This window comes from Elephas maximus, chromosome 18 (genome assembly GCF_024166365.1).
Source record: "Elephas maximus indicus isolate mEleMax1 chromosome 18, mEleMax1 primary haplotype, whole genome shotgun sequence".
In the NCBI taxonomy this organism is placed as follows: Eukaryota; Metazoa; Chordata; class Mammalia; order Proboscidea; family Elephantidae; genus Elephas; species Elephas maximus.
Genome location: NC_064836.1, coordinates 12,950,399 through 12,972,989, shown reverse-complemented (window position 1 = coordinate 12,972,989; position 22,591 = coordinate 12,950,399). Strand labels below are relative to the sequence as shown.

Below are 22,591 nucleotides of genomic sequence, written 5' to 3'. Positions count from 1 at the left end.
AAAAAGTTTTTAGCTACGACATTTCCGATCAGTGCCTGATCTCTAAACTCTACATGATACTGCAAAAACTCAACTACAAAAAGACAAAAAACCCAATTAAAAAATGGGCAAAAGGTATGAATAGACACTTCGCTGAAGAAAACATCCAGGTAGCTAACAGATACATGAGGAAATGCTCAGGATCAGTGACTATTTGAGAAATACAAATCAAAACTACAATGAGATTTCATCTCACTCCAACAAGGCTGGCATTAATCCAAAAAACACAAAACAATAAATGTTGGAGAGGCTGTGGAGATATACTGGAACACTTATACACTGCTAGTGGGAATGTAAAATGGTACAACCACTTTGGAAATTGATTTGGTGCTTCCTTCAAAAGCTAAAAATAGAACTACCATAAGATCCAGCAATCCCACCCTTGGAATATATCCCGGAGAGATAAGAGCCTTTACATGAACAGATATACGCACACCCATGTTCACTGCAGCACTGTTTACAATAGTAAAAAGATGAAAGCAACCAAGGTGCCCATCAGTGGATGAATGCATAAATAAATTATGGTATATTCACACAATGGAATACTACACATCGATAAAGAATAGTGATGAATCTGTGAAACATTTCATAATATGCAGCTATGTGGAAGGCATTATGCTGAGTGAAATTAGTCAGCTGCAAAAGGCCAAATATTGTATAAGACCACTATTACAAGAACGCAAGAAACAGTTAAACAGAGAAGAAAATATTCTTGATGGTTACGAGACGGGGGAGGGAGGCAGGGTGGGAGGGGGTATGCACTAGATAGTAGATAAGAACTACTTTAGGTGACAGGAAAGAATACACAATACAGGCGAGGTCAGCACAACTGGACTAAATCAAAAGCAAACAAGTTTTCTGAATAAACTGAATGCTTCAAAGGCCAGCGTAGCAGGGGCGGGGGTTTGGGGACCATGGTTTCAGGGGACATCTAAGTCAACTGGCATAATAAAATCTATTAAGAAAACATTCTGCATCCCACTTTGGAGAATGGTATCTGGTGTCTTAAACTCTAGCAAGCAGCCATCTAAGATGCATCAATTGGTCTCAACCCACCTGGCGCAAAGGAGAGAGAAGAACACCAAGGACACAAGGTAATTTACGAGCCCGAGAGACAGAAAGGGCCACATAAACCAGAGACTACATCAGCCTGAGACCAGAAGAGCTAGATGGTGCCTGGCTACAACTGATGACTGCCCTGACAGGGAACACAACAGAGAACCCCTGAGGGAGCAGGAGAACAGTGGGATGCAGACCCCAAATTCTCATAAAAAGACCAGACTTAATGGTCTGACTGAGGCTAGAAGGACCCCGGTGGTCATGGCCCCCAGATCTTCTGTTGGCCCAAGACAGGTACCATTCCCAAAGCCAACTCTTCAGACAGGGATTGGACTGGACAATAGGATGGAGAGGGATGCTGGTGAGGAGTGAGTTTCTTGGATCAAGTAGAGACTTGAGACTATGTTGGCATCTCCTATCTGGAGGGGAGATGAGAGAGCAAAGGGGTTAGAAGCTGGCGGAACGGACATGAAAAGAGAGCAGAGGGAAAGAGCGGGCTGTCTCATGGGGGGGGCAACTAGGAGTACACAGCAAGGTGTATATAAATTTTTGTATGAGAGATTGACTTGATTTGTAACCTTTCACTTAAAGCACAATAAAAATTAAAGAAAAAAAAGACCCAACAAGCACTTCTGAAAAGCAATGACCCTGATCAATAGCCTGTATTATATTTGGTTCTTTCATCATGATAAGCAGCCTAAGGTTTAAAATTCCAGGAAAGCACAGCAATATTACTTCAGAAATTAAAAATGTAGAGAAATAAAAAGGCCTTTAAAGACATCAAAAAGGACAAAGATCAAAACCTAGTACACTGAGATTGATAATTTCATAATACATGATGTTGGCAGGGGTATGGAAAAATCGGGCAACCCACACAGTGCTAGTGAAAATGTAAATTAGTTCAACATTCCTGAAAGGCAATTGGGATAAAACTACTTTAAAATGTATGCTCCCATTTTTGCCACATGCATGAGTAAAAAAAACCTATTTTAAAAGGTACAGCAAACACCTTTACCTTTCAAAGACAGAATTAGTCTCCCGCCACACCCCAAAAATAGGTGTAATAGCTGCCACTGCTCTTTTAGACAGGAATAATAACAATTATTCAATTTCTCTTTCCTCAAGGCAGGACCTCATGCCACTCTTCCTTGCTCCTGGGTCAGTCTTTGCTTATTACGTGATTTCTCTCCTGGAAGCAATTTTTAAGTTACAGGATGACTTCTGTAATAGCATCCTCTGTATACTGGAGTCACCTGACATTTATTTGATCTGTTTAATAAATTCACTAAGTTTTGTTTCTAACTGAAAAGTAACACAAACATGAAGATGACTTAGAAAATTCAAATAAATGCTTGTTAATGCTGTCACCCAAGGAGAACCACTTATTTTGGTATGCAACTCTTTTATTTATTTTTTAATCATAAATACACATATGCACACTTAAAGCAATTCCACAGAGTTCTGCACCTTTTTGATTTAGCAACATATCCTCCATAGTAACACCCTCCTCCTGCATAATTATTTCTCTGAGTTTTTAACAGGTTATACAGCACATGTTCCAAAGACACACACGAAAGAGGTGCACAGTAAAAAGGCTCCTTCCTATCCCTGTCCCTCCTCCCCCAAAGCCTCTTTGTCCTTTATACGTCCAGAGACTTTTTTTTAGATGCATATGGTAAGCGAAAACAGACACAACTTCTTTTCCCTCTCCTTTTTTTCCATAAATGGTAGCATATTAAACACTTGGTTCTGCCCCCTTCACTCAAAATGTTTTGATCTTTCCATTATCCATAAATAAGGAGTTTCCCTTTAAAAATTTTGCTGCCCAGAACTCATTCCATGAATATGGCAAACTATTTTCACTGAAGGATAGTTAGGTTATTTCCAGTATTTTACCATTACAAATTATGCCACAATGAGTAACTCCATCTACAGCTCATTTTGCACATGTATGAGAACATACAGGACAAAGGTATAAGCATTTTGAGAGAGTTCTGAGAGAGAAGGCCAGATTAGCCTCTATGCAGAATAAAATTAAAACAGCAGGCCTAGGACTGCTATCCTTAGAAAGGCCTGCTTCCAAGATTGGCCCTTGGGTGGGATCTGGGAACTTGGCTCTTCGAATGTTCCCCGTCAACAGTTAACTGATCAGACGGTTCACTGTGCCTAGACTATGCAAACAATATGGTTTATGCTGAACACCTGCCTTCTTTCTGGGAGTCTGGACTTTTGGAAGGTGCAAGACAGGGGGTGCCTATGTACCTTGGGCTCTGAGTCTCTAATGGGCTTCCCTGGAGAGAAACATCACAATGTTCCTGCATTTTTGTTGCTGTGGGGAAGAGTGTGCTCCGTGTGGCCCCTCGTGGGAGGGAGAGAGCATGAGGGAGCCTGGACGTACATTCTTCCAGACTCCTCCTGTGTCGTCTTCTCTTGTGATCCATCTGTGCACCCTAGCTGTAATAAATCTTAACCATGAATAAAACTATATGCTGTGTCCCATGAGTTCCAGCAAATTCCTAAATGTAGGGGCAGACTTAGAGACCCAGGCACACCTTCCATAGAAGCTGTGTCAATTTATACTTTACCAGCAATTTACAACATGATATTTTCATTAGGTTGCAAAGTATTCCTTGCTCTGAGTTTATTTAATGAATTCCTTACTATTTGGAAGACAGGCATACTATTTGAAAGAACAGAAATGTGGAACCAGACTATGTGACCCCTGGCATACGAAATGCATACCTGGTCTCTTCTTTCCCCATTCCTTCCCCAACAATTCAGTCCAAAGTCATTAGGTGGGGCTGAGGGTGGTAGGCATCCATGCTGGGGGAGGAAGGGGTATGGCGGTCCAGGTCAGGGTGTTGGCTGGTGCCTGACAGGATGAGGAAGATGTCCACACAACAAAGATCCCACATAGGAACCTGGCATAGGGTGTCAGAACCCAGTAGAGTTGGGAAGGCATCTGCAGAGAAGGTGGACTGACAGTGCTGGGCCTGACCAGGGTAAGCAAGGTTTCTGTGCAGAAGGGCAGCTCAGTTTAGGGTGAGGACAGTATCTCCACGGAGGAGAAGTCTGGAATGGGGCAACAAAGACCAAGCAAGGTGAGGAAGGTGGCAGGTGTCCCCGAGTGGAGACCTGGCACACAGAGTGTAAGCAGGGTGAGGAGAGCATCCCATGTGGCAGGGCTGCCTAAGACACAGCATCAGAGCCCAAGGGTATGAAAAAGGAATCCATGAGGGGTGTCCAGAGTGGGATGGGGTAGGAGGGCCCAAGCAGAGTGAGGAAGGGGTCCCCGTAAGGCCTGGCATAGGGAGCTGGAGTTGACGCAAGCAGAAGTGTATTCCTGTGTAGTCAGAGCCCAAGAGGAAGGAAGAGGCTGTGATACAATATTGGTTTCCAAGGACTGATAAGATAAGTGAAAATATTAAGGGCAATGGGAACCAAACTTCTCACTTCTGGAGAAAAGAGTTACAAGTGTAGAAAAGGAGAAGTCTAGAATAAACCTTGTGGTTCAGACTGGAACTGGGGGCATCTATGTGAACTCATAATTTTCACTACATAGACATATAGTAGGGAGTCCCTGGGTGGCACAAATGGTTATGCATTCCACCATTATCTGAAAGGCTGGTGGTTCAAACCCACCCAGTGGGGCCTTGGAAGACAGGCCTGGTGATCTGCTTCCAAAAGGTCACAACCTTGAAAACCCTATGGAGCAGTTCTAGTCTGCACACGAGTCGGAATCAGCTCGATGGCAACTAACAACAACCAGAAGACATACAGTAATAAATAATGATGTCAATGTGTGTATGTATATACATTATATATCCCCTAGCTCTGTTCACTGAGAGGACCTGAAGCAGTGACACAGCAGGAGCAGCCAGATCTTAATTTCTATATATCGTTCTTCACTGAAAGGAACCAAGGATCCTTGGAGAAATGGTTGATTCCAAGGCTGGAATAGGAAAAGTACAAGATGAGCCTGAAAAATCTGGTTAGGTCAGAAAGCAAAGAAGTGCTCAAAGAATGATGGAAACATGGCAAAGTACACAAAAATCAGTTTGAAGGACTCCTACTGGTCAAATCTGGGTTAATCTGAGCATAAAAAATAAATGACAAGATGAAATATACTGAAAAAAGTAGAAACCAGTGCTCTGAACAGGTTCGTTCTTTGTTCCTGTGAGAACCTCTGCCCTGGCTGAGAATTTGCATTTCCACCCCAGATATACTGAATCAAAATCTACATTTTAGTAAGATCCCTAGATGATTCTTATGTATTATTTTCTGGGAACTTGTTAGAAATGCAAATTTTCAGCAGGGGTTCGAACCAGAACAAACCAGTCAGAGGCCATGAAAGAAATCCTGAGTTCACGCTAACAAATAAAAAACTGGAAAAAATTTGAAAGTTTCATGAGAAATGGGATATTTACAGGGTCTCAAAGTACCTCTCCACACAAAAAAAAAAACTGCCGTTGAGTCAATTCTGACTCATAGCAACCCTATAGGACAGAGTAGAACTGTCCCATAGGGTTTCCAAGAAGTGCCTCGTGGATTTGAACTGCTTACCTTTTGGTTAGCAGTTGAACTCTTAACCACCACACCATCAGGTTTACCACCTCTCCACAAAATATTTATTAATTACAAAAAGAAAAATTTTACAGTGAAGAAGTCTGGCCAATATCACCTTAATCAAGTGATCAAAGTCAGCATCATCAGCAACAGGAAAAATAAAATCATATGCACCTGATATCATGCAATGAGAAGACTATCACTTCTATGATATTCCTGCCCAAAATATACGACCTGAATTTAGCCATGAGGAAATAGCAGACAACCCCAAACTGAGGGACTTTCTAGAAAATAAATAGTCTGTAATTACTGGAAATGTCAAGGCTAACGAAGGGCAAGGAAAGACTGAGCAGCTGTTTCAGACTGAAGCAGACTGAAGAGCCATGACAACTAACTGCGACATTGAACCTGGGCTCACTCCTTCTGCTATTACAAAGAACATAACTGGGACAATTGGCTAAACATGAATGGGACCTAAGGATTAAATGGAGGTAATGTATCAATCTTGATTTTCTAATTTTGATGGCTGCATTATGGTTATGTCATTAGTATGTCCTTGCTTGTAGGAAATATTCATGACAATATCTGGAGGTGATGGGAAACGTCAGTAACTCCCAGGTGTTTCAGAAAAAATAAAGTTTCATACGGTACTGGAAACTTTTCTCTGAGTGTGAGACTGTTTCCAAATAAATAAATGAAAACAGAAATACAGGTAAACACTCCTCAAATATTTGCATATACATATAGGTACATATTTCAGGCTTTAGATATATTACCAAACTGCCTTGCAGAAAGATTATACCAATTCATGCTCCTTAACATTTAGATATTAAGTGAGCATTATAACAAGAAATTCACAGGATCATTAAAAAAGAAAAATTGACCATATTAAAATGTATAGAATGTGTTTTTTTTTTTTTTGGTCTTTTTTATTGCCATCACCCCAGACTATTTATTACATGATGATAATGCAAACTCAAAACTTACATCAATCTCCATGTGCCGAAACCTGCACACCTGTCGAAAACAGCGCCCTTCTTGCCATAATGTGCAAACTGTTTCATTTCCTAGTGCAGCTTCACAGTGACGGAATGGGCAGCTGTCACCCTGTAAACAAAAGGGGGAGAACAAAGTAAAGAACTGTGGCCCCAAAATACAACCCAGACAAAGTGTCTGTAATAAGAAATTCCTGGAATCTAGGTAAGCACAAAGGAGTAAGGAAAGACAGGCAAGATAGAATACAACTGAGACGGGATGACAGGAACAATACTAATGAAAAATTTATCATTCCATATGGTCTATTTCTTAACAGCACCCTTCATCTGATCTAACAACATGGGTGATACGAGCTGAGAGATGGTGGAAAAAGGTAAGTGGTAGTATTAGGTACTCTTTAAATACAGTTCACAGTTTATCTACAAAACCATTTCATACACCCTGATTTCTGTAACTCTAGCTTTTGATGGAAAATCGGAAAGTAAATTAATAGATTATAACTTAAGTATAATTACATGCTTCACTACATACTTTGTACAATGGTGATACTTGAAACAAAATACTACTGTTGGGCAAACTGCTGTATTTAAGACAGAAAAACTTTTTATAACAACATATAAATTTACAGAATTAGTCACAAAGAAATGACAGGAAAAAAAGCATCTATCTAACCAATGCTGCAAAAGAATCAAGCGGAAAAACAGGAAGTTTTGACAAAGACAAAGCAAAGAAGCTGCAAAAGCATATTTATATTTAGAAAGATAGCATTGTTTTCTTATACTGAATGTATTCTTAACAGCAGGAAACCTGGGGGGAGAATTAAGTCAAATTCAACCCATGACAGTTTCTAGAGGTATAATCCAACCCACTCACTCATTTAATACAAAGTAAATAAAATCAAGGTTAACAACCGACAGGCCAAAGTGCACCTTATTCCAAAGGTACTCCGAACAGATTAATTACAGATAAGCAAACACTCAATGATATGCCATGGTCCTTTTCACTTTTAGAGAACACTGGAAAATCAGTTATTATAAAATAAAGAGATAAAAATGAATGGACAATGCATTTTCCTAGGTATGCTATTCTTTACTAAAATCTAACAGCAGTAATAAACAGTTGAGCAAAACAAGACATAAAATCAATTTAGGATGTTAGGATTATCTTACTCACGAAACTAAGAAAGAGCTGATTCAAAGATACCAATTCTTACTTTGGTACATGTAGAATAGAAAAAAAAATAGCAGTCTTCTCCTTGATTAGGCATGCTGGGTAGATCCTTGGATTAAAAGTGGCTTCCTGAACACAAGCCACTGCTTCCTCAAGGCGAGGACCAGCTCCAAGTCCTCTGGGAACAGGTTTAACCTTCCACAAGAACACTCAATCACAGAAATCGTCTTTAAAATGCAATCCTAAAACAAGGAGACGGACAATGAATTAAATAAGTCATTTCAGGTAAATTCTTCCAACTTTCCCCTCCAAATCATTCTGACTAATGAGATTGTATCATTAAAACCAACTCTTAATTAATATTTATTTGCCTGTACATAGCTTTGTAAACACTCTGGTTCATATTTTATTCTTCTGTTTTGTTAAGGAATAGCCATGCCCTTCTTTCTTATATATTCTTTTATGGTGCTAAACTGCTCAAATAAAATTAAATTAGTACTGCTAACTCAACAAATGATCTACATTTTAGATTATTAATGGGACTTAGATTTTTTTACACAGAGAACCAAAACCAAACTGCCATCGTGTCAATTCAGACTCATAGTGACCCTGAAAGACAGAGCAGAACCACCCCCTTAGGGCTTCCAAGACTGTAACCTTTACGGAAGCAGAATGCCAAATCCTTCTCCTCAAGAGCAACTAGTGGGTTGAACTGCCAAGCTTTCGGTTAGCAGCTGAGCGCTTAACCACTATGCCACCAGGGCTCCTTTTTTTTTTTTTTACACAGAATACTTAATAAATCTACATTTCTGGCAAATAGCATTTTTTCATCTAACTGACAAAAGAGCCAATATTTTCACAAGCATTTGTTATTTCAAACATACAGTAATTATAACTACGTAGGGAAAACCCTGTTTGGCAGGAATAACCGGAGAAATAAATGCCTCTGAAAACATCTACAGAGGTAGTTTATGTAATGAAGGTGGCTACCTAGCTGCATACCTAGAATCTAGACCAGCACGAAGGAGTAAGGAAAGATAGGCAAGGTAGAAAATACCTGAGATGGGATGATAAGAACATTACGAGGTCATTTAAAAACAAGGCAAAAAGAAATTCCTCAGAGCTCTTTCCATAAAATAGTTAATCAAGAAAATAACCAACACTGCCTCTTCCCCAGTCCCTGCCATGCCCTGGTCCACTTAAGTGTCCATGAACACTTCTACAGAAGTAAAAAATATGTGCCAAGAACACATATCTCAACATGGGAAAGGTTTCTACAAACCCCTGTACCAGAAGGTCAGGTTTCAGAGCCATGATATACATTTGAAATCAATCAATCCAAACTCAAGCATATCTTCCCCTGATAATTCCTAATCTAAGAACAGTGTGCCAAAATGAAACCAGCCTTGAAGTGAACAACCTAGGTTAAGAATAAGTATCTGCCATTCAACTTGCCTCAAAACTTTTAAAATCTGCACACTCTCTGACCCAAACAATTCCATTTCTAGAATTTGTCCTGACGTAAATATTGAACAACTATACAAGATAATAATGCACAAAGAAGTTCACCACCATCTTGTTTCTAACAATGAAGAAACGCCTAGAAACGTAAATGTTCAAAAATTGGGGACTGTTTAAAAAATTGTGGGACATACATATAATGTAACAATATGCAGCTATTAAAAATAATTATATTTGTACTGTGGAAGTATGGATAATGTATTTGTTTTAGAAAGTTACAAAAATACATAAAAATAATACGATCTCACTTGTTTATACTCACATATACACATAAAGTCTGGGAGAATATACACCAAAGTGTTAGCAGTAATTATTGCCAGGGTGGTAGAATTTTGGTGATTATAATTTTATCTGCTCATCATAATATAGTATTTTCTAATATAATACAGCATAGGCATAATAAAAAAATTAAGTATGCCCTAGCTGGCTGGACCATACTGAACTGCTGCAGAATGGGACATGCGTTGGACCTTTAAAAGCATCACACTGATCCACCAGTAGGGCTCCCTTGACCCACACCCAGAGAGTGAATTCTGCATTCTAGTGTACACCAAAAAAATTTTAAAAACTGCCTCATATGTGACCAAGTCCCTAAGAGACAGTCAAATAATTACAATGACACATAAGCTAAAAGGAAACGTTATTAATCTGATGACAATGAAAAATTTTACAATAAAAAATTCTTAAAGGGCAAAAGAGGGATTAAAAGTCAACTGCACACCTGAAATCAACATCTTGAAGAGCATCTACGTAACTGAGCTGGTTTTCAGGAAGACCCCCACCCCACAACATACTAATCAAACAACAAATGACAGCTATGATGTGGCAACAAAATAGCATGAATTGCACTATGGCAATTATTTTCAAATAAGGTTCTATACAGCTCCCTCAGAGGTAGGCAGGGGCATGGGGAGACTTGAGTCCTGAGTAGATGGGCACCTCCTTTCTAACAATGGTTCAAAAGAACAGTTCCTGTAAGTTTTACGCGTTGAGCTTTTATAACTTTCATAGGGGTAAAATAGAATTGCTATTCAAGAAAATGGCAAAAAAAAAAAATCTTTATAGAAATAAAAAATTTAAACATTTCCAGGAATCACTACCACCCCCCAGACAGAAACCCAAGAGCTCCTGCTAAACTTCTTAAATTGTAAAAGGAAAAAAAGAAAAAGTATCCAAGTTGCTAAGAAAAACCTGATTACTTTCAATGGAAAACAGCTATTTGAAAGTAGAAGGGGGAAAAAAAACCTGCAGCCTTCTCCCATCCTAACCCTAAGTTAATGAATGGAAAGGAGAAATTATTTAAAAAAAATTAATACATACTCTCAGAAGGATATAACATTGATACAAACGAACATACCACCATGAAAAAGAGTATGAACAATAGAAAGCTTAAAACAAAACAAAACAAAAACTCAATTTTCCAGCTTCTCCCTCTAAGAAATTTCAGTAGAGGGAATCAACAGCAAAATAAACGACAATGAAAAACAAATACTCTAACTGAACTATAAGATATCACTAGCTGGACTTCTCCCAGGATGCAAAACAAAAAACACAAAGACATATAAATCTGAGAGAAAAGGTCTATCATGTGGAAACAGATCCAGGAGACTCAATTTCTGTACAATGGAAATTCTAAAAGGAAGGAATGGCACTGATAGAGATAATAATAAAACAAGCAATACAAGAAAATTTCCCTATCCTGGGCAGACTTGAGCCCTTATATTAAAAGGAGCCCATCAACTGCTAGACAGAAGATTTCCTCTACTTACATAGATCCGGTGAAATTTTTTTAATTCCAATAGTAAAGACATAATTGTGTAAACTTCCAGGAAAATGCAGATGTCTAAATGGAAAGAAAGTCAGACTTGGCATAAGACTTCCCATCTGAATCTCTGTATGTCAAAAGACAATAATGCTATGTTTTCAGAATTCTGAAGGAAAGATTATGACCCACATTTCAAGGATACCTCAGGATAAGGAAGAAATTATCAGACATGAAAAGTCTCAAAAACTGTATCATCTATGGACTCGATGTAGTCTTGAAAATAATTACTCAAGGAAGTATGCTTGAGAAAGAGGATTTTAGAAAAAGAACTCAATATAAGTAGAAAAAAGAAAATAAACCATGTCGCAGACACTATTTCACAGCTTTTTAAAACACTCAAACTGCTACGGACATATGATTTAAGGTACAGATGAAAAATCCTAAATAAAAACATTAGCAAACTGACCCAACACTATATTAAAAAAGTAACATAATTTAAAAAAAAAAAAAGGTTTACTCCAGGGCTAAGAATGGTTTAGCATTAGGAAATCTATTATGTAACTCATTACATTAATAGATTAAACTGGAAAGGGGAGACCTTGTGGTTATCTTAAGATTCCCAAAAGATAAAATGATAAATAAGGGGGAAAAAAGGGGGGGGGTTTAAAATGTTATTTTTAAAAAGAGAAAATTATAGAGGAGGAAAAATAACTTGTAATACATACTCCTGATACAAAAAAAAAAAAACCTCTTAGTAAATTAGAAGGAACTTCCTTAGCATAAGAGCACTTATTCGTAAGGAACCCAAGGAACCATGAGCACATGCAATACAGCAAAATACTAGAAGGGCACTTAAGGGCAAACGAACAAAAGCAATGGCCATAATCTCCACTATCAACACTGTTCCAGAGGTTCTTGAAAAAGAGAAAGAAAAAAAAAAAAGGTACAAACACCAGAAAAGATATGACAAAAAAATTCAATATCTGCAGATTATATGCTTGAAAACTAGACAATCTAACAATCAACTAAAAAAATAATGAAAATAATAAACGTGGCTAGATACTAGATAGATATACAAAAAAAATCAGTAAATTTCCTACGTGCCAGCAACAATCACTCAGATCATAATAAAGAGTCCCATTCAAAATAAAACCATTAATATACATAGGAAGAAATTTAAGAAGTATCCAAGACCTACGTTAAATTAAAAAAGAAGAAACTATGAAATTAACACACAAAAGACCTAGATAAATGGAAAGATAAATGGAGAAGGCTTAAAGATGTTATTTCTCCCCAAGATAATCCACACGGTGAATGTAATTAGTATATTATTGAAATATGACAGACTGTAAAATCATCTAGAAAAATAACTGTTTGAGAAAAGGAAAATCAAAAAAGAATAGAAGGGTCCAGCTCTACCTGATATAATAGGTGTGAAACATAACATTTAAGTATTGGTAATGACTGAGTACACAGATCAATTTAACTTGAGTCCATGAATAAACGTGACTTATGAAAGAAGTGGCTTTTGAAATTAACAAAAAAAATTGGCCAGCCATTAAAAAAAATATTTTCTACTTCAGTCAAAAAAATATTCCAGGTGAATAAAAGCAGGTATGGCAAAGAGATTTTAGTTTTAGCTCATGTATCAACTCCATTTAATTAGAGCACTATACTAAGAAGGAGGAGCCCTGATGGCATAACAGTTAAGTACAGTGCAAACCCACCCAGCTGCTCCATGGGAGAAAAACCTGGCAATCAGCTTCAGTGAAGATTACAATTACAGACAAGGAAACCCTATGGGGCAGGTCTACGCTTGTCACATGGAGTTGCTATGAGTTGAAAATCGATTGGATAGCACCTAACAACATACTAAGAAAAGGAACCCTGGTGGCGCAACTGTTAAGTGCTTGGTTGCTAACCGAAAAGTTGGTGGTCCAAACCCATGCACCCGGCGGCTCCCCAGAAGACCGGGCACTCTGCTCCCGTAAAGATGACAGCCTAGAAAACCCTCTCGGGGCAGTTCTACTCTATCACATCAGGTCACTGTGAGTCGAGATCAACTTGTCAGCACCCAACAACAATACTAAGGAGAATTCTGAATTTATAACTGGGCTCAGCAAACAGGCAAGCCATATTTGACAATGTCTACCATGCCTGTGGGAGGAACAGTGGAGATACCACATAGCTATAATACCTAAAATTTTAAATATTAAAAATATAATCATCCAAGTCCTAGCCGAAAATGCAAGGTGCTTTTTAAATCAGCTTATGGTAAAAACCTTCTTTAGCATGATACCAAACTTGACATGACCACAAAAAGTGAATAGGTTTTACTACATAAAATGAAAACATTTACATAGCAAAAAACTTATGAGCAACATGGCCAAATATAAGTGTTTTTATTAAAAGGAATACAAAACTTTTTTGCTTACAAATTAAAAAAAAAAAAAAAACTTGTTAGTTGTTTAGTAGATTGGCACAACCTTCTTAGAGGGTAATATATGACAATTCTACAAAGTCACATCTAAGAGTTGGTTCCAAAGATGTAAGTTTACACAGATGTGTGGACAGGGCTGTTACTGAGTGCAGGGCTATTTTTAATTTTAATGGCAAAAACCCAAACGAGTTTTTGCCATTAAAATTGAAGTGGGTGGGAGTATGATGAGGAATACATTAAATTATGGAGCATCCATATAATGGTACACTATGCAGTCATTTAAAAAAGATGAGGCACAGCTGTGTGTATGGACATAGAACTATGTCGTGAGAAAACTATTAACGGTGCTTTTCTCTGAGATGGAATTACATGGGGATTTCCACCTTGGCTATATTGTTTTTACCTTTTTTTTTTTTTTTTTTGCAATATTCATGCATTATGACACACACATACACAGAGGATGTTTCTGTCCAAAAACTAAGAGCTTGTAAAAATAGCTTGACAATGGCCTTTTAATTTCTTACTAATTCAGGAAATTTATGCCTTAAATTACAAAATGTTCTCTCCTTCAATGAGCTAAAAAAAAAAAGAAGCCCATTTCCACACTTACATTAGCTGGCTGATCTCAACAGGAACGTCTGGGTCTTCACTGAGTTCCAATCTATTACTCCTGTAGGTCGAACCAACACTCAATCCATGAATTAATAATAATGAGGCAGAAAGAACTTTCCTCCTCACATTGCCAAGGAAATCTCTCAGCCACAATTCAAACACAGGATGTGCTTTTAAAACATCTCCCAACTACTGGGAGATTAAGTCCATTCGAATAACCTTTGTCAGGCTGGAGACAGCTAGGGTTAGTTATCTCCTCAAAAACAAAAAAAAAGACAACAAAAAAAAACAGTTCATTTAAAAATGAACTTGAGATTCAAAGGGTTATTTAAAAAAAAAAAAATCCATCTTCCATAGCCGAGCAATAGAATTTAAAAAGAATAAAATAAAAAATTTAAAAAAACACCAAAATTCAGTAAGATCCAATTTCTGGTCTTCGAGATTTCTTCACCTATTAAGAAAAAAACAGAAACCTTCCCCCATCTTTATTATCTGTATATTAAAAACATACTTGTATGTAAAAATATAAAGTGTTTTATGTATATAATATACATGTACATATATACTAACTGGCTTACACACACACACACACACACACACACACAGATGTGTAGAAATAAAACATTTGGGTAAGTTTTCCCTTTTAAAATACACTATAAAAGCCTTTAGATTTGGGTTCATTATAAAAATAGTGAACTTACTCTTATATCAAAGTGTCATGAAAATTAATGTTACACTAAATTTGCCCAGCCCATAACGCAAAGATGAAGGGAAATCCTTACACATATGTGAATGTGTATAATATGGATGTAGGTATATCATCACCATCCTCAGGGAGTGTTTAACCAAAAAAGATAGAAACGTACAGTTATAGAGTAACTACGGAGCGGTGCGGCAAGTTGTAGAAGGCAGAGCAGTGTTATAGCCATCTTGAACTGGCACTGTCAAACACAGAAAATTTTTATCTAAGGGAGTATTTTTCCTTCTTTTATATGAACACCAATGTCACTGACATGACATTCAACACTGGCCCTACAAAGGCCTGCTTATGCAGCCTAGTTCCAAATGCTTTATTGCTAATGGCTACAATGTTATAACCATCCATTTACTCCAGTTAGCAAAGGGTAACCTTTCAGAGTTGAAATTTCACTTTACAATGGTACATTTACCATTTCACAACTTAAAAAAAAATTTTTTTTTTTTGATACACAGAAATGAGTTCTAAATTTTGAAACCAGCCCAGTAACAAAGCAATTTTGATTCTCATGTAATAAGCACTACATAATTTCTAGGCTAAATCTTGCCAAATACTATCCAAGACAAAACTAAAATCAAAACTTAAAAAAAGGTGGACACCTTTTACTCACACTTAATACTAGTCAATTTTCCAGGAATTTTTTGGGCAGGGAATATCCCCAAATCTAAAATGAAAAAAAGGAAAAATTGGGATCTTACATTAGTTATTCAGTCTGAAACTTCTAATAGACTTTTACTAAAAGTCACCACTTTCTGGCTTCCCACTCACTCACTGAAACATACTTAGAGTGGAAAGGGACCTTAAAGGTCATCGAGATCCATTTCCTCCTTTTGCCAATGAGGCAATGACTCCTAACACATGAAAATATTGACTGCTTATTTTTAGTTAAGAATACGGTGACCAGAACAATCTCAAAGACAGTTAAGAATACAGTATTATGGGTCATTCAGTATAGTAAAAAAAAAAAAAGACATTTAAGAAATATTCTCTGGGAAACGCATACTGGGTTTGTCAAAGCACATTCATGGGGCTTTCATTCCAACTCCCATTCAATCTTTTCCATCTTTTATAAGCTTTATATCATGTCATTTACCTATAAATTATACGACTGTACCTACTCAATTTTATTGTTTTTATACTACCACATAAAGGTTAAAAAAGGCAATTCGAAGAATAAAAGTAAATTTTGTTTCTTAAAATTTCCAAATTTTATATAGATCCAATCCTAAATATAAAGGGTAAACTCTATTACACTAAGTAGAAATTATAAAGCTGACCAGTATGAGGAGGCACTTAGAAATTTCCAAATATAAAACAATTTTATGGGTTTTGTTTTTGCCAAGTTGTAGGTAAGCATCAGGGTTTTTAAAGAAATTTTAAAAAATGGTGGGGGGCAGGGTGGGTAAGGAATACCACCTTAGTACGCTTTATTCTCATTCCATTGGTCTAGAGAAATCACACTTCCTATATGGGGGAAAAGTTTTACTTAAAACCAATTATTAATTAAATCCACCAGCCAGAAACAGCCTAAAGCCTTTCTTCAGTGCTGCACTATTTTTTTTTTAGTTAAAAAATATTTTTCTCTCTCAATTGACAGAAACAAAATTTCAAGTGCCAGCTACATTGAATTACTACTGTGAAATCTGTAATCTCCATTTTAGCAAAATCATATTGCCTCTGAGGAATTTTCAGCCCTTTTTTATGTTTCCCCAGATTTGTTTTTATAGATGAAGTAATTAGTATGACTATATATATATTTTTTATATATATAACAACTATAGCAATTAGGATACAGTAATACAGCAAAAAATTGCTCATTTTAAATGGAGAAAGGAAAAAGAAATCAAGGTAATATTTCTTTTTCATTGCTTTGAATAGCTTCATTCTCAGGATCCCAACTCAGAACCAACGTAGAATAATCATAGTTAACATTTTTCAAGTTCATTTTCAAGAACATCAACTGTTCTATATTGTCAAAGTCCAAGGTCATGATCTGCTTTGGACGAAAGTGGCTATTTGTAGTAAAGATACATTCGGATTGCCAGCTACACATGGGGCAGCTTAGATACTGAACGGCAACTTGGGTCAAAGCTGGCCATGTGCTCACCTTGCTCTGCCAGTAAATCAAAGGGTCATCACCTCCTGAGATTTCTGAATACTTCTCTTTGAAGTATTCATCCACTACTGCTATGGCAGAAGGAAACATGAAGCTTTTGCTTCCAATGGCAACATTATCTGCAGCTGAGCTATCAACGGGGCCTGAAGTGGAGGTGCCTTCTTTTATAGATGAGGTAAATGAATCAGCCCCTCCAGTGGCCAAGGGACCAGAAGCTTCTGAAGTTGCAACACGGCAGACCTCTGGTGAAGACTGCATATAGTGACAAACCTCTTCTGCAAGAATCTGCTTATAAGTTTCTAAATCAGCACCTTGAGGAAAAAAGTCCTCCAAACTGTTTTTAAAGCAAGGATCTAACAAAGTAGCCAAGATACAGGGCTTCGATTTGAGCATGGCACTTAGCAGACTGTCAGTTTCAAGTTTCAGAGATAAACTGTCCACCAGATTGAGGGCCTGAGTAATACCTCTGACTTGAAAATCTTCTCTGAGTTTCTGGAGGGAAAGAAGTAGATGATGTACTAGGGGCAGCACCTGATTCAATCCTGTGGTCTTCACGCTCACTTTCTGGGTGGCCTCCTCAAATGGCTTAAGAATATCACAAACATGAGTCATTAGAGTCCACTGAAGGGAGGTAAGCACAACTCCACTGGCTCTGCCAAGACTATGGTGAACTGTGTAGCAATGCTCTAAGAGCCATCGTAACATATAAAAGGTAGAAATCCAATGGCCAGTTTCATCCTGCTTCAAATTCTTCCATGGAAGTTGGTGATCGTTTTGGAACTCTTGCAGTATCTGACGAGCCTTGACTGAATGACTAAAATGATGACAGGTTTTCCTAGCAGCCACTAACATATTCTCAATGCTTTTGTGCTCACAGAAAAAGTCCTGAATGACTATATTTAAACAATGCAGAAAGCACGGCACATGAGTAAAACCGCCATCTTTGATTGCACGTACCACACTAGAGGAATTGTCAGAAACAATAAAGCGAGGGGTAAGAAAATTTGGAGAAAGCCACAGACCAATCTGGTCATTTAGTTCTTGTAAAATGTTGGTTATCAAACAGTCTTTGGCCAAACCTGTTACACAAAGCACCGCCCATTTTCTAAAATTTGGGGTTCTGCCATTATTAGAAGGTACAGTTTCCAAAGAAACCCAGTGTACGGTCACAATGAAATAGTCGGTGGATGGATCATGGGTCCATATGTCAACAGTCAGATGGATCTTTTGGCTTTGTACATTCTCCAAAGTTAAGAAAATTTTTTCTCTGACCCAATCATATAACTGAGGTATAGCCTTAGTGAAAAAGTAAGTCTCTGACGGCAACCTATAGTCAGGGGCCACGATCTGTAAGAATCTCTGAAAGGCTGGGGTTGAGAAGTAGTTATAAGGATGCATATCCTCCACAATCATCTGAATAATTGCTTGACTGATTTGACTTGAGACTGAATTTTCACAATATGTTCTTCCCCCTTCCTGTGCGTTCATCAGATTGTCTTGCTCTGCAATAGGAGTGGGACTCTCAGACCTTCTATTTTCAACTTCTAACACAGGAGGTTCATCTGAGTCAGAGTCACTAAGATCCTCAGCTGTTAAATCTTGGCTGCCTGTAGACTTCTCTCCATGAAGAGGATCACTCAAGACATCATTTCTCTCAGTCTCGGCCTCATCTAATCCATTTCCAACAGCACCATTATCTTTGTTGGCAACAGCCCAATGGATGGGATGCGTGGCCTGTAGGTGTCGTTGAAGTGTTGAAGTTCCTAAGTGGGACCCTGGCCTACCCCGACTCACACTTCTTTTACATATGTTACATACAGCTCTTGAGATGTGCTGAGGATCAGTGTAAAAAAAATTCCAAACTGCAGATGTCTTGGCTCTTGTTCCAGGAATTAAGGCATGCTTGACAATGTTACTTTTGATGAGAAATCTCCCTCTTTCTGCCCTCAGGGCATCAGATGCTGATTTATCTCGTTTCTTGCCCATTCTATTATCATCTAAAGGATCAGTAGGAATATATTCAAAGCTTCCACTGCTTCCAGGAGAAGAGGGAGACAAAGGCACATCCAAGGTAAAATCCTCCTCCCCACTAGTGACCCCAAACTTGTTGGCCCTGGTCCAGTGAGGTGAATGCCTTGCCTGCAGATGTCGTTGAAGAGTAGACGTACCAAGATGGCTGCCTGGTTTACCCCTGCTGACACTTTTTTCACAGAGATTACAAATTGCTCGCCAGGTGTACTGAGGGTCAACGTGAAAGAAGTGCCACACAATGGAAGTCTTGGCTCTGGTACTAGGTAGGTAGATCTGTTTTTCTATATTGCTCTCAAAAAGACTTTCTTCATCCTGCTCAGGGGCACTGGAAGCTAACAAAGCAGGGGCATCTGCAATGGGCCTCCCAGATCCCAAATCCTTACTAAACTTTTTGGCAAGGAGCAATTTTTTTCGGCGCCTTTTTCCTTTAATTCGCAAACCCTTCTTTCTTTTCTTTTTAGCAGGCAATTTAGCATCTTTATCCACTCCTTCAGCCACCATCTTTGCCTCTACCACATCTTCTTCATCAGTATTAGAATTAATAGGAACACATCCCAGAATCCCAGCACCGCTAAAAGTGCTGCATCTTCTGCCAGGAGAAAGTGAGGAAACTGGCACACTTAAGGTACATACACTCATTCTCTTTATGTCTCCAAAACTTGTACCAGAATCTGGGAGTGGGTTTACTACTTAAGCAGAAATACAGCTGTTCCTCTCTCCTTGCGTTACCTTTTCTCCAATTTCTATGGGGAGTCAAGTTCTCTTTGGACCAATGACTTCCAAGCCAGGTTATTTTTGGAGGAAAAGTGACAGCAATGGAGAACATTCCCAAACTCTTTCCTAGAGGGCTTTAAGGTCCCTTCCGATTCTCTGAGTTCTGAATTCAAATAGTCCAAATTCCTCATGTTATAGAAAAAAGAACTGAGGCCCACTTCCCCAAAGTCATAGAGCTGGTAGGTAGCAGCTAGAAGCCAGGTCTTCCAAACTCCAGGTCTCTGTTCTTTCTGCTTCATCAGGAACTAATCTGCCTTCAGCTCTTTAAACACATATCTTATGATGCCTCATGATAGCAACATTCATTTTCCCTTAATTCTGAAATTACATATTTTTAGGAAATTTCATTTAAACAAAAACATAGTGCATCATTTAACATTCATCATTTAGGATTGTGATTTGCCAATACAATCCAGTAAGTCAACTCTGGAAAGTTAAATCAGACTCCACATACTGGTCACCAACAGCAAATGCTAATTGAGCCCTGTCAGCTCTAACTAAAAGTGATAAAATTTTTAAAAATGTGGATGGCTAAAAAAAAAAAAAAAAGCCTTGAAAGTAAAATTATAAAATAAGGTTACGAACCACGTTTTTAATTTACTGTTTGCATTGACAGTTAATCCAATTTTAGTTTTCAGACATTTTTAGACTGGAGAAGCTTTACAGCCTCTAAATGAGTAACTCACAAGTTGAACTCTATACGTGCAGTAAAAACTGAAATATGATCTTTAAACCATTTTAATTCCTTCTTGGTTGACCCTCCCTTTCCCCCAATACCTACATACATTTACCCTAAAAAGCATCTCTATCACTAGTTCCACAGCCTCCTTCTCGAGGTCCTGAACCAAGGCCTGGAAGATGCGAAAAATATAAGCTTTCCCCATAGGATTCCGCACCGATTATGGGAGTTTGGGGGATGTTCTTCATTATGGTTTCATCAATCCTACAAGGAGAACGGAAGTGTCCCTGTTGCTCTTGACTCCGATGGTGAGGGCTGGGAGTGGGAGTGTAATTAAGGTAGGGAAGGGGTGTAGAATACCGGAGTAAGGTCGGTGGCTTTCGGGATGTGGAGTTTGAGAAAAATCTCCAAAGTAGTGGGATCCTGGAGAGGAATGAGAGTAGGTAAATTCAGCTCCCGGCACTCAGTTTGACTTAGGCAGTGGGGGGGTCGGCTAAACTAGAGAAACTGTCGCCCCGAAGAAGGCAACCTAGTGTCAGCTGTCTCTCCAGGGGTCAAGGGAGCAGCCTGCCTTCTGGGGCTGCTCCGGGCTCCTACAAGTTTCGCTAACACCGGATGTGGGGGAGGGGAGGGAGACTGGTTGGCTGGGAAAAGAGCAGGCGCCGTGGGAGTGGGGTGGGGTGGAGTGGGAGTGGGGTGGGGTGGGGTCGGAGGGGTGGTGTGGGTGGGGGCAGGGTAGACGAGGAAAGTGAGCGCGAGCCCGGGGCTCTTAGCCCGCCCCGGCGAGGGCAGCAGCCGGGGGGTGGGGAGGTGGGGTCGTTACCGCGGGGCCGAAAGACCCACTCTGACTTCCCGGGCTAGGCCCCGACCCAGGGGCGAGGGGAGGCCGCTGCCACTCCCCTCGCCCTCTCCCCACCTCCCCGGCCCCAAGCCACCCGGGAATTAAAAAACGGGTCTAGTTACCAGAGAACAGAACTTTACCGAACCGACGACACTATCCCCGACTCCCGCTTGCTGCCACGTCTTTCTTCTTTCTCAGCCGCTGCCACCCGCCGTCCTCGCAGCAGAAACACCAGCAGAAATCCAGGACTGCCAGCGTCAAAGATGGCGCCCGGCTACAGGCTCAGCTCTAAGACCCGGCCAGTAAAAGTGCCAGCACGACGCACAGCGCAAGAATTCTGGGAGATGTAGTTTCCTCTGCAAGGGGTGCTTAAGATGGCTTCCTGTGGTCTCAGAGTCACGTGATAAGGGAGACGCTAAGCCATGGGGTTCCTTCCTTTCCCGGGAATGCGTTTTTAGAAAGTTACGGATTTCTTGAAACCATCTTCTTATAAAGTCTTTTTTTTGACTCAAATGAGGTAACAAACGTGAGAGTCGCCAGAAATTTATCTACCTGACCGTAGGCGCTCAGTTTATTCTTACCAAAGTGTTTGCTTAATGAATAAAATGTCCAAACCGTGTATAAATTTGATTTAGAAAACAAACTGTAGTTTTCCCCTCACAATGTTGAAGGATTTGTACGTTTATTTTTATTTTAAGAAATAACATTGGGCTTTGGGGAGTTTCTTTTATTTCTGGAAACAAGTATTTGTATAGGGAAAGTAATTCACGCTCAATAAAAATTTCCTGAGGGATGGAGTGGGGAGTGAAAGGAAAAACATCTGCAGTCGCCTCCCCACTTCATTTCTTTAGAATATTTCTACATTTTTTTATGATTATTAAAGTAATACATGTAAGTGGTTTTTTTTTTTTTAATTCAAGTGATACAGAAATAGGTTAAGTAGAAAGTTAAAATCTCCATTAATTCTACCCCTGAGAAATAATCTCTTATTAATTTAGCATATATCCTAACTTTTTTGTATGCAAATAGACATATTACACTGATACACTAAAAGCCCAAGATCCGCCTAGGTTAGAGGCTTCACATAACTTGCTTAGGTGGCAACATTTTACCTAACTTGGATAAAGGGTACAGTTCAGTTACCAAGAAAGGATACACATGATGATAAACCAAAAAAACCAAACCCGTTGCGGTTGAGAGGACTACGACTCATGGCGACCCTGTA

At 38.9% G+C, this 22,591-nt stretch overlaps 1 protein-coding gene across 9 annotated transcripts in view; it reads right to left on the bottom strand.

The window, feature by feature from the left end:
• Positions 1–21,657, bottom strand: part of LOC126061320 (zinc finger BED domain-containing protein 6) — a 53,960-nt gene extending 32,303 nt beyond the window's left edge. Inside the window, exons 1-6 of one of the 9 annotated variants that reach the window (XM_049857789.1) lie at positions 21,489–21,649; positions 20,743–20,948; positions 15,536–15,589; positions 14,167–14,226; positions 7,874–8,072; positions 6,652–6,771 (exon numbers count right to left, since the gene is read on the bottom strand). In XM_049857789.1, coding sequence (XP_049713746.1) covers positions 6,652–6,771; positions 7,874–7,927 — 174 coding nt within the window. In that variant the 5' untranslated portion in view covers positions 7,928–8,072; positions 14,167–14,226; positions 15,536–15,589; positions 20,743–20,948; positions 21,489–21,649. The other 8 variants (XM_049857790.1, XM_049857792.1, XM_049857793.1 and 5 more) reach the window with 8 other exon arrangements.
• Positions 21,658–22,591: the final 934 nt, after the last annotated feature.